We start from the raw sequence: 16,060 nt of genomic DNA on the forward strand, positions 1-16,060 counted from the left end.
TCCAAATATAAGATAAGATAATCGAATAACAATAATACATTGTCAACACACACTAATCCATATACACAAGGCCTTTCTATATGTGTGTCAGGCTGGCCGTAAAAATACTGTGTGTGTGTGTGTGTGTGTGTGTGTGTGTGTGTGTGTGTGTGTGTGTGTGTGTGTGTGTGTGTGTGTGTGTGTGTGTGTGTGTGTGTGTGTGTGTGTGTGTGTGTGTGTGTGTGTGTGTGTGTGTGTGGGTGTGTGTGTGCAGTGCCTAATGCCTCAAAGCCTGAACTATCGGTTTATCAAGAATCCATCGTAGGGTAAGGGTTAGTCTCATGCCAATTTATTCAAGTTAATGTATCAGTTCCACCATCCATGCTGAGGAGAAGTAAGACTCATCGTCACGACTTCTCTAACCGATAGTAAAATAAACTTCATTTGTTGTAGGCCTATATTTATTTACTAATCCTAAAGGCTTATTTATAATGCCATACAACATAGTACCATAACACATAACGCCATATTTGTGTGTGCCATACACAGCGTGATATCTGAGTATGAATGGCACCAGAATCAATTATCATATTCATAAAAATAATAAGTAATTGGGCTTGTTATACCCCAGAGTGTAAAACGACGTTCTTTGACTTGCAGCATAAGGTCGGCAGTAGGAAATGGAAAATGTGGTGGCAATATTTGCGCTATTGGTATCTGCAGTTGTGCCCGAGCATCGTTGAGGCTCGGGGTTCGGTCTAAAAGTAAAAGCACGTGTATTAGAAGCAGGGCTTCACTTTCCGAAAGGGGGCGACGTCTTGTCAAGGCTTTTACTTTGAAGAGCCGATGCGCTTTCGTGGCAGAAATGGAAATACAATTGGACGGCTGTGGCTAGCTTCACTGCGTTAAAAACAGGCTGGATTGCGATATCTGGATTACTGCTTAGGGGGTTTGACTCTATTAGGTTTATTTCAAAATAAGAAACTACTGGGTTTGAGGTGCAGAGATTTCCTCGGATATGAATCGCTCTGGTGACCATGATAACAGAAGATAGCTAGCTTAGATGGTTAGCAGATCTACTAGCTTAGCCTGGGGGCTGCTCTCATATTATAAATCATTGTGCTGGGAGTATTCCTATATGTACCCGGATATCTCCCTGGCATTGCTATTGTCTGGCTTTGCTAAATCAGTGTTCTCCCGACCTCTCCACGTTCCGTGATGCCACGTCCCTGCTGTGTGGTGCGGCTGCATGTTGACATCGTATGAAGACTGGGAGGATGACAAGTGTACGGAAGGAGGACAGCGAGTGAAACCACAAGGAGCACAGTAGCCGATGAGGCTAGACCTATATCCCTGACTGTCGTCAACACGTTTGCAGCATTTCATCGGCATGTCCTTTCGAGAGGTTAGGATAGCAGGGAGACGAGGATATTTGCGTCGTGCTCGCTAGGGTTGCAATCACAAGCTTATAAAAAGTACTTTTTTACTGAAATGATTGGGTTTGGTGCAAACCGACGGGGAGGCCGCCTCCCGTCTCTCTTCCTCATTGCCCTGATGGTGATCATCGCCATACTTTCTTTCAACTACTGGACTGTGACCAGCAAGCACGTCCGCCTGCTGGATGAAGTGGCGGAGGTCCAGGCGCAGGTGAAGCGCACCGACGCGGCGCGGATCCGCCTGGAGAAGCGCAATACGGAGCTGATGGCGCAAGTGGACACGCACAAGAAGCAGATCGACCAGAAGGAGGGAGACAATAATGTTCTGGGGAGCAAGATCCAGGCCCGAGAGACTCTCATCAAGAAGTGCACGGATGACAAGGTATGGCGCGGAAGGCATTGAAGCTGTCAAGGGTTATTAATTTCCTGTATGCGTTTTTATGGCCAGCATCGCATCTCAACCATAGCTTTACCTGGAACCCTCCCTCCAATCCCCCCACCAAGGTGGTTGATTCAGGGTTGGACGACGTGCTACTATTTATCATAATAATTTCAAATATCACCATAGCTGTAGTGTGTACCTTATTATCTCGTTTACTCAAAATCAAAATTACTTATTGGAGATCTATTGGAGATGTAGGCTTACATTTGGGCAAGCATGCCTATGCAATTGGGACCATAATATGTGTATCCTAGTTGAAGGCCTTTCTAGGTACCATTGGCAGGCTGTATACAGTAATATTTAATTTGAGTCATAGTGTGGAGTGTGTGTGGATGATGGCTGGTTTAAGCATCCTCACCTGCCAGAGACTGATGGGACTGGTTCTGGGTGAGGCTGCACACCTGTTGTACATTTACCAGCCAATGTGCACAGGTTAAACCCGCCACTTCCGCACACACTTTGGGGAAGAGCTCCTGCATGGCAACATGGAGCACCAGGCCATGTATCCTTGTCTTCAAAACTTACATAAACCGTCTTTCAACACATCACCCTGCGCCCATGTGGTTGGTATGTATGGTGCCCAGTAAAAGCCACCTAGGTGGAGTGTGGCAGCCTAGGTCGTTAGTATCATGGACATTGCTGCACAAAGATACAACCAAATACAGCGTTCTATGAGAAGTCACACTGGTTGCATGACATTCCAGATTAACCAGTTTTCAGTGAATAGGCTGAATAACCTCTCAATCAGGGTAAAGGGTGTGGTTTATAGGTCTGTGTTTAGGAATAGCACCAAACTGAACAAGCAGGTTGTTGTCTTCTAATCGTTTGTTTGAAAAAAATAATTCTTGTTTAAAATGCTTTTTTTTTTTTTATTATTGTTTTCGACCAATGTGCAGCCGGTAATAATAAGTGGCCCAAGTAATCCCTAGTCTTTAAGTATTTTGCAACAATAGCACATAGCATTTCTTAAGGCCTTTCTTACAATGCCGGGGTGATGTGTCCTCAAACTGGTCAAGGATAATTTATTGGGAGGATGACTTTGTAATGCGACTTGGTAATTAAATTCCTGTTGTAATTTAAACACATTGTCATCCTATACCACCAAAAGCTTCATGGTCCCTGTCACTGTTCTAATTCCCCTGGGTCGAAATGTTCAAATGGCAAGCCTTGGTCTGTCCCCTGCTGGCTGAGTCTGTCAGTCTGATAGTGACCGGTGGACATTGTGTGATTAGCGCCGCCCTGTCCTGCTTAAGAGCAGCTGGGAGGCAGGGCTTCTCCAAAACCCAATCCCATCTGCACTTTTATTTAAATACACATCTGTACACTGTAGACTGTTGTTTGTGATAGCTCAGCCACAGGTAAACAGAGGTGGGTCCACATTGAATGATATTTGTCTGCATTACACAAAGGAAGTTCTTTTATTTTATTTTTATTGAACATTATACACTTGTCTTGGCAGTGTTTTCTATTGGCCTTCATCAAATCGGGGATCTTATTCCCTAGTCGCCAGTAAACTCCATTGATTTAAAAAGCTCAGAGTAATACCTGTCTGGTGTCTGCTGACACTAATGACATCAAGTCAAGGATGGGGACATGGTTTTTCGGTCTATATTGCTCAGCAGTGTTGGAGTCACCAGGATGAATGGAAACCATTTCTTTACTTTAATTTATATCCTGGGGAAGAGTGTCTCTTTGCAATTCTGGGTGGCCAGGTGACATGAAAGGAAAGTCTGTCTGTAGACAAGAGATGACTCGGATAACCTTTAGATAACCTGCTGATGGTGATGACATCCGTTCCTGCACTCTACTTCCTATATTATGTGTGTTGAGTGGTGCAGACTGCATCCGGCTGTTCTTTGTCAACATCCCTGACCTGTTTTAAAGGCTCAGCATCCTGCTTCAACGGCACAAAAGCAAATCAAACCCGCAGTTTGACTTGGCTGAATTTAATTACTTGGCATAACGTTATCCTTACACAAGCTAAGGTCAATGGACGTTTTCCATCCTGTTATGGTTCATGCCCTAACCAAGGACTTGTGTTTGTCGGTTGTTCAGGCTTTACCTTGTGTGACCTGTCCTGGGTGTACAATACTGGTTGGGCTGGTTGTATCTGTACAAAGCTGCTTTAGGTTCTAGGGTACAGGAAGTATGATAGAGGAAAGTGCTGCTTGCTGGACGGCAATCAACCAGACAGAGTTTCCTGTGTCATTAAGCAATGTCTGGAACCACCTAGATGTTTCTTGGCACAACAGAGAATCTGGCCAGTTTAAGTTTAAGAGCAGATCAAGTGGTCTCATGTGTGATGTCTTCAGTAATTAGATGGGCACTGCTACAAATCAATGAAGACAACATTACAGGGAAATTGATTTGTTTGACATTGTCAGCTAAAATGCAGTTTTTGGGTATTTTTTTTTCCATCGTTTTTTCCAAGCAATCAACCTCCGAATAGAAAACACATGTTTCTATTTGTATCTTTTGGTATGGAACTATTATTTGACGAGATCATCATTAATTGATTATTTGATCAATAGAATATTCATTGTAATTAATTTGATGCCAAAAATGTGCTAAATTAAGTTGTTTTTTGCCTTAGTTTTTGTTTCAGTTTGGCTCCTTAGCAAAAAATAGCTAGGAAATGTAGGCTTCACATTTTAAAAGCCTCTGATCACTTGTGATGGGCATTTACCATTGTGTATGACATCTTCTTGGACTAAATGATTAATCAACCAGGAAAAGGCCTCTGTTGCAGTTCTAATAAGCTTTCTGAGCCATGTTTGTATTGATCTCTCTGTAAACCTTTTCCTATTCTCCATTTCCCAGATGAAGCTGCACCAGGATTTTACGAGTCAAATAACAGAGATCACGCGCTTGAAAGGTAATAAAGTGCTGAGCTCCGAACCATTAGAGCTTTGGTCTGAGCCAACAGAACTCTGAGCTATCGGAACTCTGACCATTAGAACTCTTGAGCTCTGAACCATTAAACCTCTGAACTAATCAGGACTCTGAACTATTAGAACTCTTAATGAAGCAATATCACACAAGAGGGAGTGCTGTTGCACTGAATATCAGCACAGCTGTGATTCGGTCATAGGTACGAGGCCGTAGGCCGAGTGCCGAAGATAATCACAGCCGAACTCGAGTGTGATATTGCGTTTCTACAACTGTTCTACAAATTAGTTAACAGTAATAAGCAACGACTGATTATGATTTTTTTGTTTATTTATGATTTATTTGACTTCGCCAACACAAATGGATCCGCAAGTGGAACTGGAGTGAACTGTTGTGAAGCAACACATTAACACACTAGCTTAACATAACATTAACGGTTGAGAACACCTGTAAAGTGGAGTGATGCATGTATAGTTAAATGTCCCAGTGCTGTTATACTCTATATCAGCACTCATGGAATGCCTCTTATCCAATTAAATTACTTGGTCGTAACTAACTATAACTATTGCTACTCATGCTGGTTTGGATAAACCAGCAAGAGTAAGCTAGATCAGTGTTTTTCAACCTGTAGTCTGTGTACAACTGGTGGTACTTCAGTGTACAGCAGATGTGGTTTTATATGTGTAAATTAGACACATTTCCTTGCTAATTAATACATTTTAAAATAACCCATATTTCTAACCCTTTAAAAATATGTTCAGCCAATGCAGCATTATACCATTGTATAATACAGCATTATTTCCTTCTTGCGGTAATACCTGTGTATAAAGCGGGCGTTGGCACTATTTGCTCAGCCTCTTAACTTGTTATCTTTTTCTAAACTGTTTGCATATGAGGTGAAGGTATTGATGACGATTTAGTGGTACACCTTAAAGGTTAGGAACCACTGAGCCACAACTATCAAACCGAAACAAAATCCCAACCCTCCCTTAAAGCCTCCCTCCAAGGCCACCTGCCCAAAACGGTTGACTAGCTTGCTAGTTTGAACAATTGGTCTACCTAGCCTTGTGGAAGACTGCGGTCATGCACAATGAGTGCACGGGAAGAGCATGTGCTGGTTAGGTTGGTTAACAGATGGGTAGGCCTTCCAATCATTTAATTTCTGGCCGAATTAAATGATCGTACAGGCATACAGTACGACAGGCCTGCAACAGCCATATATACCAGATTTGACCTTTTTTTTTCTTCATCGTTTGGGATGTAAAGACTATTTCAACAAATATGCCTCAAACATAAATTGCTAACCCTAGTTTTGAACAACAGCACTCTGAGGATCTAGTTTCAGTGGACGTTAGTGTGTGTGTGTATGGACCGTATGTTCACGCCTTGCCTCTCCTGCTGCCTTCTGAGCAGAGCAGCTGAAGGAGATCAACCAGGAGTTCATGCAGCAGGAGGAGCAGATGAGGGAGGTGAGAAAGAACCGCACCACGCTGGAGCGGCGGCTGGAGTACGAGAGGTAGGAGTCCACCACAAGTGACGTTCGCTCAGGTGTGCTTGTCTGTCCGATACTCGGAGAACAGCGCTGAATCCTACATTTAAAGGTGACATTATACCACCAAATTTGAGTGTGATTAGCCATTACAAGCCGTTTTGAAAATCAGCCTCTTCTGACATCGCAAGTGGCCGGCCGCCTCCACCTAGATCAGTCTAGCAGCCTACCCAGTGGACTGTAGCAAACGTTGCTCATCTATCCGTCATGCATCTAGGTTGACACGCCCACTCATGATGTCAGAAGAGGCAGATTTTCAAAACGGCAAGACACCTGGTGGTATAATATGTCACCTTTAACCAATAACATCCACAGAACAACCCCTTTGCATCTCTGTGCTGTGTCTGTTTCCGTGCGTGGCTCAGACCTGTAAATAATGTATCGGTCAGTCTTGATGCCTTTGGATGGTTTGGGTGACGAGTTGTTTGTTTTCGTTTGCATCCTAGTTTGCAGTGCGGCCGTCAGATCAAGCAGCTGACGGAGGAGTTTGAGGAAAGCAGGAAGACTCTGGCGCTGGAAGTCGCCAAGCTGAGACGGGTCAGTGTTTCACATCGCCCCCGGTTCTGGTGTTATACTGCTTACTCTGCCATTACCATAACACAAAAACACACCAACAACAGCTATCTGAAGTTCTCTCTGGGTCTTTGTCGCTCCTTCCCTCTCTCTCTCTCTCTCTCTCTCTCTGTCCATGTCCTTCTGCCTCGCTCTATCGCCCTCTCACCCCCTATATCGCTCTCCCTCTCTCGCTTGTTTCTTCAGAGCGGACTGGACAGCAATAAGCTTGGTGTGCAGGCTCAGCCTCAGGCTGGGGCGGAGGTGGAGGCAGAGCGCCACACGGTGGCTGATCTCGTACAGGGCAACGTCATTCTCAAAGGTACAGTCACCAACACCACAACAGTTAAATATGACTTGCTGAATAGGAATGATTTATAACGATTATTGCAGTAACCCATTTTTTTTATAATAATCCAAAATTCTGTAGTTAGGATTAAAGATACAATTTCAACCTTCCATAATCAATCGAAGCTTGTTTTATATTTTTACTATGGACTTTTAATACTTTAATGGTACAAAATCCCTATCATGCCTCTGTGTACTGAAACTTGAGTTGGATTATTTATCATTACATTTAACACTACAGTCCACTCTATTTATTATGAGGATAAAGTCTATACGGTTACCCACCGAGGCCCTGGGCCCTGGGCCTTGCCTCTGCTCAGTCTCTGCATGAGCCAGGAGACATGTATCCACCTGCTGGGTGTTTTTTTAAACAGACAGCCACCAGTAGTGATGCAGCTTTTATAGGGTTGGTACCTGAAAACCTCTGCCAAGATGGCACCGGTTCTTTTAGGACTGGTACATTCCAGAAAAATGCGAATTGCAACGTAGATTTCGGTGCCTCTTGTTGGTGCCATGCCCAAGCTGCCAACTCTTTTGTGCTCTGATTCAGCCACACCCGCCTTAACATTATTGCCTGGAGCGCCCTGCCAGAAATCCTCTGTGGGATTATTTTATTAGCATTGTAGTGGTTATTGACTGTCAAAATACTGTAGTTGACTGAGTTCCATTTATCAATATATTGAACATTTTCTTTGAGCCTGCAATAAAAAAACAATCTTTCATTTGTATTTTTTAAATTAAAAGTATCAGTTCAGGCACCAGAACAGAAGTGGGCACCGGTATCAGAAGAAGCTCCAGCAATACCCAACCCTCGTACGAAATACAAACATGTACACACACTGTCCTCGGTCCACCTGTAAACAACCAGATCCCTTACCCCCGCCTTACCACTTACTTTAAGACTTGTATCAGCTGCTCCGTAGTGACCTATATCTGTAGTCACTGCTGGTATCTTTTGAATGAAAGTGTCACCGAAGTGATGATATGAATACTAACGCTTATGAACGTCCCCCTCTGCTTCCCAGATGAGATGGGCAAGCCAGGCAGCGACGCAGGCATGCCTGGGATAGAGGACAGCGAGGTGGGGAAGATAGAGGAGCTGCAGTTTGGTGCGTACCATTTCTCGCCCCAATATCTGTCTTGGAGAGACCAGTAGTATAGCTTGCTATAGTAAATAGTATCTTGTAATGGATATTGGAGCACTGGTTTATAATAGTACAGTACTAGTATGCTATTTCTGTATGGTGCAGTTCTTTTTCAATGCTACTGCATTAAAGATGAGGTGAGACAAATTGTATTCATCTCAGATGGAAAATATTGGTGTCTCAGCAGCAGAAGTGCAGGCCCAGGGTTTCCCACAGCTGTCAATAGGCCAGGCAGAGTTGAATGACTATCCAGGGTTTCCGCGGGGTTGTTAAAGGTATTAAAAGGTAGTAAATGAAATTAGCCCAAATGAAGGCCATTAAAAAGTAATAAACGTCATCTGACGAGGTATTACATTTTCAACAAGGCCTATGAGTTTCTCAATTGGTGTAATTTACGTGCAGGCCTATCTCCTAAAATTACTAAAACTTGGGTGGATTTATTTTTACGTTGCGAGTTGGACCTGAGCGATATCAATGATGTTGTGTGGTGCGTGCGCTGAAACAAACTGGATATACCCTGGATAAATTTTGGAGGAAGGAAGGAAGGAATCGATATTTAAAGAATGATCGCAAAAAAAACATTTGTTTGACCGGTTGCCATGGTTATCTCTGTGTGGTTAATATGCAGTTGCGGTGTTAATTAGCGTTGTTGTCAGCTTACTGTTACATTAAACTGTAATCAGAAAACGTGGTTATATGCTATAGACCCTATAGTATCTGTGGTATAAATGCTGGGATGAATTTCGAATTATAAATATGTACAATCCATAACGTTAGCTCTCTGGCTCATAGCTCAGCTGACTAAAATACCTCCCGTTGCCAGGTCGTAGCTAAGGTCCGTCCTATTTATGTGAAAAACGTTACATTTGGATTGTAAAACGCATGAAAATATAAATGACTTTTCTTTGGCAAGTGACCATGGTATAAGCGAGATAATGCCCTTTGAGGTGTCCAAAACATGTTTGATCGATCGTAGTTAAAGGGGACTACTTTTTGAGGGAGATGAACTCAAACAGAGTATACATTTAATAAGCATGCAATGCGAATAAGAAAAAGCATAATTAGTAAAGTATTTGAATTGTTTTATTATGTTGGCAAGCAAGAAGTAGAATAAATGGGATAATCAGTCTTATTAAAAAGTTTTTTGCAACCAACTGCACAACAAGACATGATTGCGGCTCTTGTCGCTCTCGTCTCTTTCTGCATATGACCTGCTCGTAGAACGGGGTATGGACGGTATGTACGGTATGGATTTTGACGTTACCGTGAGACCGGTGTGACCGCTAGACAGCCGTGTTTACCTGGACACTTATGATCCAATTAGAATTGGAAGAACAGCTCAATCGTAATAAAAAATTATTGTATATAGGGCTCAATCGGATTACAATTCTCTGATCGGCATTTAATTCCATGCGGAATAGAAGAGGTAGTGTAGTCCGCTATAATCGACATGTATACACTTATTCCGATTGGTTTGGGGTGGGTGCGGCTACTTTTTAACTTGGAGAGATGGCATCAGCAGCTGCAGTATTTCGCAATTGGTCAGTCGGTACTTTTATGCATACCGAACTTGACCACTGTCAGGGAAAGTGGATTTTTTTTGCCTGATTCACGTCTTTCTTATCACTCCGTATGTAGTCCGGCAACTTATCAACCCCAGCGCGTCCGGTTTCTATGCGACGTCAACGTCTTTGGCGGACTATTTCTCTGCTGTTTTGGCACGGAGCCGTGTAATAGAACGTCGCCGGTCATTATCGAAAATAATACCCTTCAGGGCGAAGCAAGACACCTCCGCTTCGCATCGCGGTCCGGGTCGCCCTGTCTGGGCTTATTTACCCGATAAAGAACGGCGTTCTGTACTATAGCATTATCCCTTACATATATCATATAAGTCCAGACCAACATAACGGTTGTGCGTGAGAGACATACGAACGTACGCTTACCAGTTTTGTAAATGCCATAGGCCTATATACAGTAGATTCGGATTGCATGATAGGAATAGTTCTATTCCGATTAGGAAACCTAATCGTGTCCATGTAAACGCGGCTAATGTTGTGCGTAACGCGTTACTATGATGTACTTTTTCATGTAAAACCTTTACACTGTAATAACAATATTAACGAGGTAATTATAACTTAACTTCAACACTGGGCTCAAAATCTCTCTCTCTCTGGCACTCTGTCTATGTCTACTTTGTGACATATTGATTAAAAACTATGGACCAAGTCCCGTTGGGACATCTTAATTAATCCAACTCTCTATGGTCTCTCTCTTGAAGTCGTGCTGGTATTAAAAAATATGGTGATGGTATTAAAGATGGTATTAAAAGGTAGTAAATTCAATTTAAGAATTTCTGTGTAAACCAAACTTCACTGAAAAACATGTAAAATAATCTGTCTCTAGTAGACTGTCCTTTATGAGCCAATTTAGCTTTTCTCCCGCTCCCCCATCCTTTCTGACCAATCAGGGCATCTCTCTTCTCTATTTATTTGGGGTACCATCGTGCTTGTCAATCACATATAGCTCTACCACAAAAGCATGAATGCAACACTTAGGGAGGGAGCGTTTGGGGTATTACTTTCAAACTCTTGCTCTCTTCTACTCTCTTTCCAGCTCTCAAATCTGGCCTACAGCAGCCTCTGATTGGTTTTGGTTACTATAATGTACATGATTTTTATTCTAACCAACAAACTTTGACAGAGAATTTGATTTAAACTCTAAACATTTTAGGGTACAGCTGTAAGCTATTGCTTGCTTTTTCCTCAGAAGCCCTTCTTCGTCTTCTAAACTTTTTTCAGTGGTAAACCCTAATGACACTTAAATAATAAAAAAAAGAGCTAGTGAAAAGTTTATAATTGAATGGTGTCCCACTACAGCAACCTATTATGCTAGTGCAGCAACTGTACAGTGTACAAGCATGCTACTTCCGTTCTGCACTGTATATTTAGCCCTCTGGATGTCCTCTTGCATTACTAAATTCAAATTCAACGGTTTTTATTCGTCACCTAATCATACAGGATGTGCAGTGTAATGTTTGTGCCATACTCTGTACTTCTGTGCTTAAAATACAATAGAATAAAAATACAATAAAATACAATATAAATTTAACAGAAATATATATACACGCAAGAAAGATAAAGTATGAAGTTATTTCAAGTGTTTACAGATGTAAGAGTTGTGAAATTAAGAATATTATAAATAGATATCAAATCAAAACAAAATGAACAGGGAGCTATCTGTGATCTGCCTTCATGCCGTCTTCATTTGAAACCTCGTCCTCTTTTGTCACAGGAGTAAAAAAAGCGCAGATTGCTCCGAAGCAGAAGGAGGCTCCCAAAGAGGTCCCTGCAGCTGTGGCGGCGGTCCCAGCCAAGGGCTTCAGAGAGCAGGCCCTGGACCAGCCCCTCCTGCAGCAGGACAGAGTGGGGCTGGGAGGGGGAGCGGGAGGCGGAGGGGAGGAGGAGGAAGAGGAGGAGGAAGAGGAGGTGCAGGTGCAGCAGCAGCAGCAGCAGCAGGCGGCGGTGGCAGCCGTGGTGGTGCCCCCTGGTCACATTAAGCAGCCGGTACCCCAGGCGGTGGTGGACAAGCCTGTTCTGTTCGACGAGGACAACAAGGCGGCCATGCGGGCCGACGAGTTTGGAGAACAGAACAGACAGCTCCAAGGTGCAGTATTAACCCGCCCTAGAACCTTTCTAAATATCTAGCCCAAGGCTAATTGATGCTTATGATTGATGCCCCATAGTTGTGACTGTGTGGAAGCCTAATGGGCGTCCTGCTGGTGTTTTCAGCTCCAGTAAACGTGAAGGCCGAGAGTGTACAGATGAAGGCCCTCCCGGTGCCCCCAAACCCGGCACAGGTGCCCAAGCCCTTGGAGCCCCACAGAGTCAAAGACCAGGTCCCGGTGCAGCTGCCTCCCCACCACCAGAGTGAGTTCACCTGAGGACTAGGGGTCAGAGCGTCGGACTGGTTAGAGCTGGTTTGTCGGATGGAATGTTTAACCTGCAGTGGATTTCAGCCAAATCGTTTTTTCCCCCATGGGGAAAATAGACCCTCTTCCCCACATATATGGATGTAGGATTTTGCAAGCGCAATATTTGGCATTCATCTAAATAAATAACATGAATACAAAAGTATTTGTTACATCTGCTGCTCTAGGAAAGTCCTCACCATGTCCAACTCTTGTCATGCAAGCTTCTGAAATGTGACCAATTCAAAGACAACTGCCATTCGTTGTTAAATGAATGTGGGGAACAGGTTATTGTTGGATTTAGTTTGAGGTTGGTTTGTGTCTTCAGGTATCCTGTGTGTGTGTTTGTGTGTCAGGTTTAATGGTGTGATTTACCTCCCTGTAGAGGACTGTGTGCCATAGGTTTCTCATAAGAAGCAGGTGGGGATACTCTGGTCGGTGGCAGCTGAATGGTGTCTGGTTCCCTGCCCCCTCGACTCTTAATCCATGTCGATCCAACATTTCCTCCATGAGTGTGAAGCTCTCCCCTCCTGAATGTAGTACGAAGTCTTAGGACGTGATTGGTTGGTTCTGGGTGGGGAAGTGTGGCCGAGGAGGGGGAGGGCAAATGGGGAGTGGGTTCGGGGGACAGGAGGCCCAGCAGAACGTGCGTCTGCTGCCTGCTTTCTTCTCGGCTGCATCCTCTCCGCTCCTTCTCGCTCTCTTTCCAGAAGGTTCCATTACTCCTGCTCCCTTTTGCTCTGCCGCAATCTTGCCCCTATATCTCAAACGCATATACCTTCTCTCACAAAAAACTGTGAAGGGAGATAAGATGATGCTTTTAAGGCAACAAAGCAAGACATAATCTTTATTTTTTTCAAAGAACAACTGCTTCTAAGTGCTGTTTTTTTACGTTTTTCTACTCCTCTCTTCATTGGCTGACTTAACTTGCCCAATCTCGTTACTGCTCTTATCTTCCTTCAAAATGATCCATCCATTCATCCCTACTCTTGCCCCAAATCATCCGAGATCCGATCCCTCCTCCTCATGGATCGTTCTCTCCATGGCCCCTCTCTCTTTCTCCCTCTCTGTCTCTGTCCGTCCCTCTGTCGACCTTCTCTGCGCTCGCTCGCTCTCCGCTCTGCGCCTGCCTGGCTCGCCCTCTGACGAGGCCCCCTTCTCTGCGTCCTGCAGGCCGCTTCTTTGACGAGAACGAGTCCCCCGTAGATCCCCAGCGCGGCTCTAAGCTGGCGGACTACAATGGGGACGACGGTAACGTGGGTGAGTACGAGGCCGACAAGCAGGCCGAGCTGGCTTACAATGAGGAGGAGGATGGTGATGGTGGGGAGGAAGACGTCCAAGGTGAGCCGGGGCAGCGGGTGGGCGGGGTAGGGGGGGGGGGGGGGAGGGAGGGAGCGGGTACCGCTGGACCGCTCGTTGTCCAGATGCATATCCATCATTCCTCTGTTGCCTCCCCTCGCCGCCACTCCCTCCCCCCCCACCCCTCCCCACCCACCCTTCATCTGTCCCAGGCTCTCCCAGCTCCCACTGGGGCTCCCCACATCCCCTGACCAGGGGCGAGAGCGAGGCGGGCATGGTGATGAACCACCGGCGTCTCTCTCGCCGTCACAAAGATTAATTGCCAAGTGAAAAAACTCAAGGTCAAACCTGGAAGGTGGTTCCGCTGCTGTTTTACAACGGCCACCACGAAAAACTGTCCTTGGTGTAAGCGCACTAAAAAAACGGAACCCCAGCCCCCCCTCTTCCTTATTATTCTGGGGGACTACCTAACCAAGGGATGGTTAGGTAGTCCCCCCCCCCCCACCTACTCCCGTCTGGGCCGATCCAACATCTGTGACCTACATCTAGAGCCGTAGATAAGAATAGCCCTGCGTGTTTGTCGATGTGTCTGGGCTCTCCTTGAAAAAGCCCTGCATGTCTGATCAGCTTTCGTTGCTGTTTTTGTCATGTGTGATTTGGTACTGTGTCTGTTCATCTTAGTATGAGTTCACTCATTTGTGCTTTGATGCTTCCTGTCATTTTACATTGTTTGTTTTACGTTTGTTTTAGGAATTCATATGGAGAGAAAAATGTTTTTTCGATTTCATTCACAGAACTCCACTACTCTGGCTGCAGTCATTCCAATGCTCTATATTTGTTTTTGATTGTTTTTTTTACAGTGCCATTGTGTGTGATTTTTTTTTTCTTGTGACTGCTCACAAAATATGCATATTCTCTTCATTGTTGATATACTGCTCACTTGTTAAGATAGTATTGATTGATTACAAAAATAGCTGAGTTTTGATTTAAAGTATAGGATTTTTTGTTGTTGTATCTATTTGCTTTTTAGTTTACCTCATGTGAAAACATTCCCAAACTTGGGTGTCAAATCCCTATTGTAAGTTCATATAATTGTCAGACTCAACAATATCACAAAACTATAGAACACCAATTGTATATTGCCATACTTCTCCCTTTCGCATTATCCCCCTGAAGGGGGAATTCTGGGATAGCTGTTGCAGGTGTCTGGTACCACATCACTAATGGTCCGCCTGCTCTCTCTCTGCTTCTAGATGACGAGGATCGGGACATGCAGGGAGGCCGAGCCGGGGAGTATGGGAAACGGCGTCAGGCTGCTGACATCCTCTAGAACCAGGACTCAGTGTTGTCATTCCTCTGATTAACAACAAGGTCCTACCGCGACCGTCCGCCACACGACAAACCCACACTCGCTGGCAGCAGTAGCCCTGGACTTCACTGTGCCCAAGAACTTGTGCTGTGTGGTTTATGTTCATGAACTATGATGGACGGCACGACATAATGAAGGAGTTTGTTGAGACGTACCGATTATTAAAAAATGGCTTGTGATGGCAATGCCTTGTCAGCTGGATAGAATGTTTTTGTTTTTTGTTAGTTCTGATGCCCAAAAGATTGTACAAGGAAGATTCATGTTGTTTGTTTTTTTTGTTATAAGAATAATAATGAAGAACTTATTGGTAACCCTATTGGCGCCAACCTCCGCGTCGTCCTATCTTTCTCTACTTTCCTGGGGGCGACCGATGGATCGGTTCGAGCCCAACGTCACAGCAACAGCTCGGACGATGTTGAGGGCTCTTTCAGCATCATAATGATGGGAGCATACATAATGCACTGCCAAGGAGTTTGCTTGTGGCTCAAGTTTTTCTTTCTTTCTTTCTCGACTTCCCAGACACGAAAAAGGAACTACTCAATCTGTTTTTATAGAATGCTATTGCATGATTTAGAAATGTTTTGTTGATTGTCAAAATGAGCAAAATATTAAGGCTTTAGCAATACTTGACCAACATTAGTATCCTCCTGTGACGTGCGAAACAAGAGCACATAAGGACCTAACTGACTGACATCTGTGTTCATTAGGTACCTTGTACATATGTAGTGGAACTGTTGCCATTTGTATTGTAGATGTATTTCTTTATATTCTGGGACTTTGGACATAAATTTGTTTGTGTAGCCATTAAAATTATTTCTCATGGGAAGGCATATTGAATGTAATTGCATTTGTTTAAAGGTGTTTATTCATGTCATCTATCACTAGTATTTATATAGGCCTATATATGTTCTGTCTAGCATCGCCTATATGAACCTATAAACCTGCACTTACATTGTGTAGATTAAATATGCTGGTTTTTTTATTCTTGCAAAAGATTCCTTCACCCAAACCGGATTTGTAAGGTTTGGCATAATTACATATTCGTGTACAAAACAATCACTTTAAGGGTATGCATAAGAGTGCAA

The 16,060-nt window shown here is 44.0% G+C and overlaps 1 protein-coding gene across 5 annotated transcripts; it reads left to right on the forward strand.

The window, feature by feature from the left end:
- Nucleotides 1–793: 793 nt before the first annotated feature.
- On the forward strand, nucleotides 794–15,945 carry golm2 (golgi membrane protein 2). 5 transcript variants are annotated; one of them, XM_060072148.1, is made up of 10 exons: nucleotides 802–1,797; nucleotides 4,678–4,732; nucleotides 6,160–6,262; nucleotides 6,742–6,832; nucleotides 7,055–7,169; nucleotides 8,221–8,304; nucleotides 11,632–12,003; nucleotides 12,129–12,266; nucleotides 13,481–13,648; nucleotides 14,860–15,945. In XM_060072148.1, exons 1-10 carry the CDS (start codon nucleotides 1,471–1,473, stop codon nucleotides 14,934–14,936), a joined length of 1,530 nt encoding a protein of 509 aa, XP_059928131.1. In that variant the 5' UTR covers nucleotides 802–1,470; the 3' UTR covers nucleotides 14,937–15,945. The 5 variants fall into 5 exon arrangements, with proteins under 5 accessions (XP_059928134.1, XP_059928133.1, XP_059928131.1 ...); XM_060072149.1 differs by having other exon boundaries at nucleotides 13,481–13,567; XM_060072151.1 differs by lacking the exon at nucleotides 13,481–13,648 and having other exon boundaries at nucleotides 794–1,797.
- Nucleotides 15,946–16,060: the final 115 nt, after the last annotated feature.

The sequence above is a fragment of the Gadus macrocephalus genome, chromosome 14, assembly GCF_031168955.1.
Source record: "Gadus macrocephalus chromosome 14, ASM3116895v1".
In the NCBI taxonomy this organism is placed as follows: Eukaryota; Metazoa; Chordata; class Actinopteri; order Gadiformes; family Gadidae; genus Gadus; species Gadus macrocephalus.

Coding starts and splice junctions, on each gene's coding strand:
- golm2 (XM_060072148.1), top strand. CDS start 1,471: ATGATTGGGTTTGGTGCAAACCGACGGGGAGGCCGCCTCCCGTCTCTC. Junction 4,733..6,159: donor AGAGATCACGCGCTTGAAAG/GTAATAAAGTGC, acceptor CCTTCTGAGCAG/AGCAGCTGAAGGAGATCAAC. Junction 7,170..8,220: donor GGGCAACGTCATTCTCAAAG/GTACAGTCACCA, acceptor TCTGCTTCCCAG/ATGAGATGGGCAAGCCAGGC.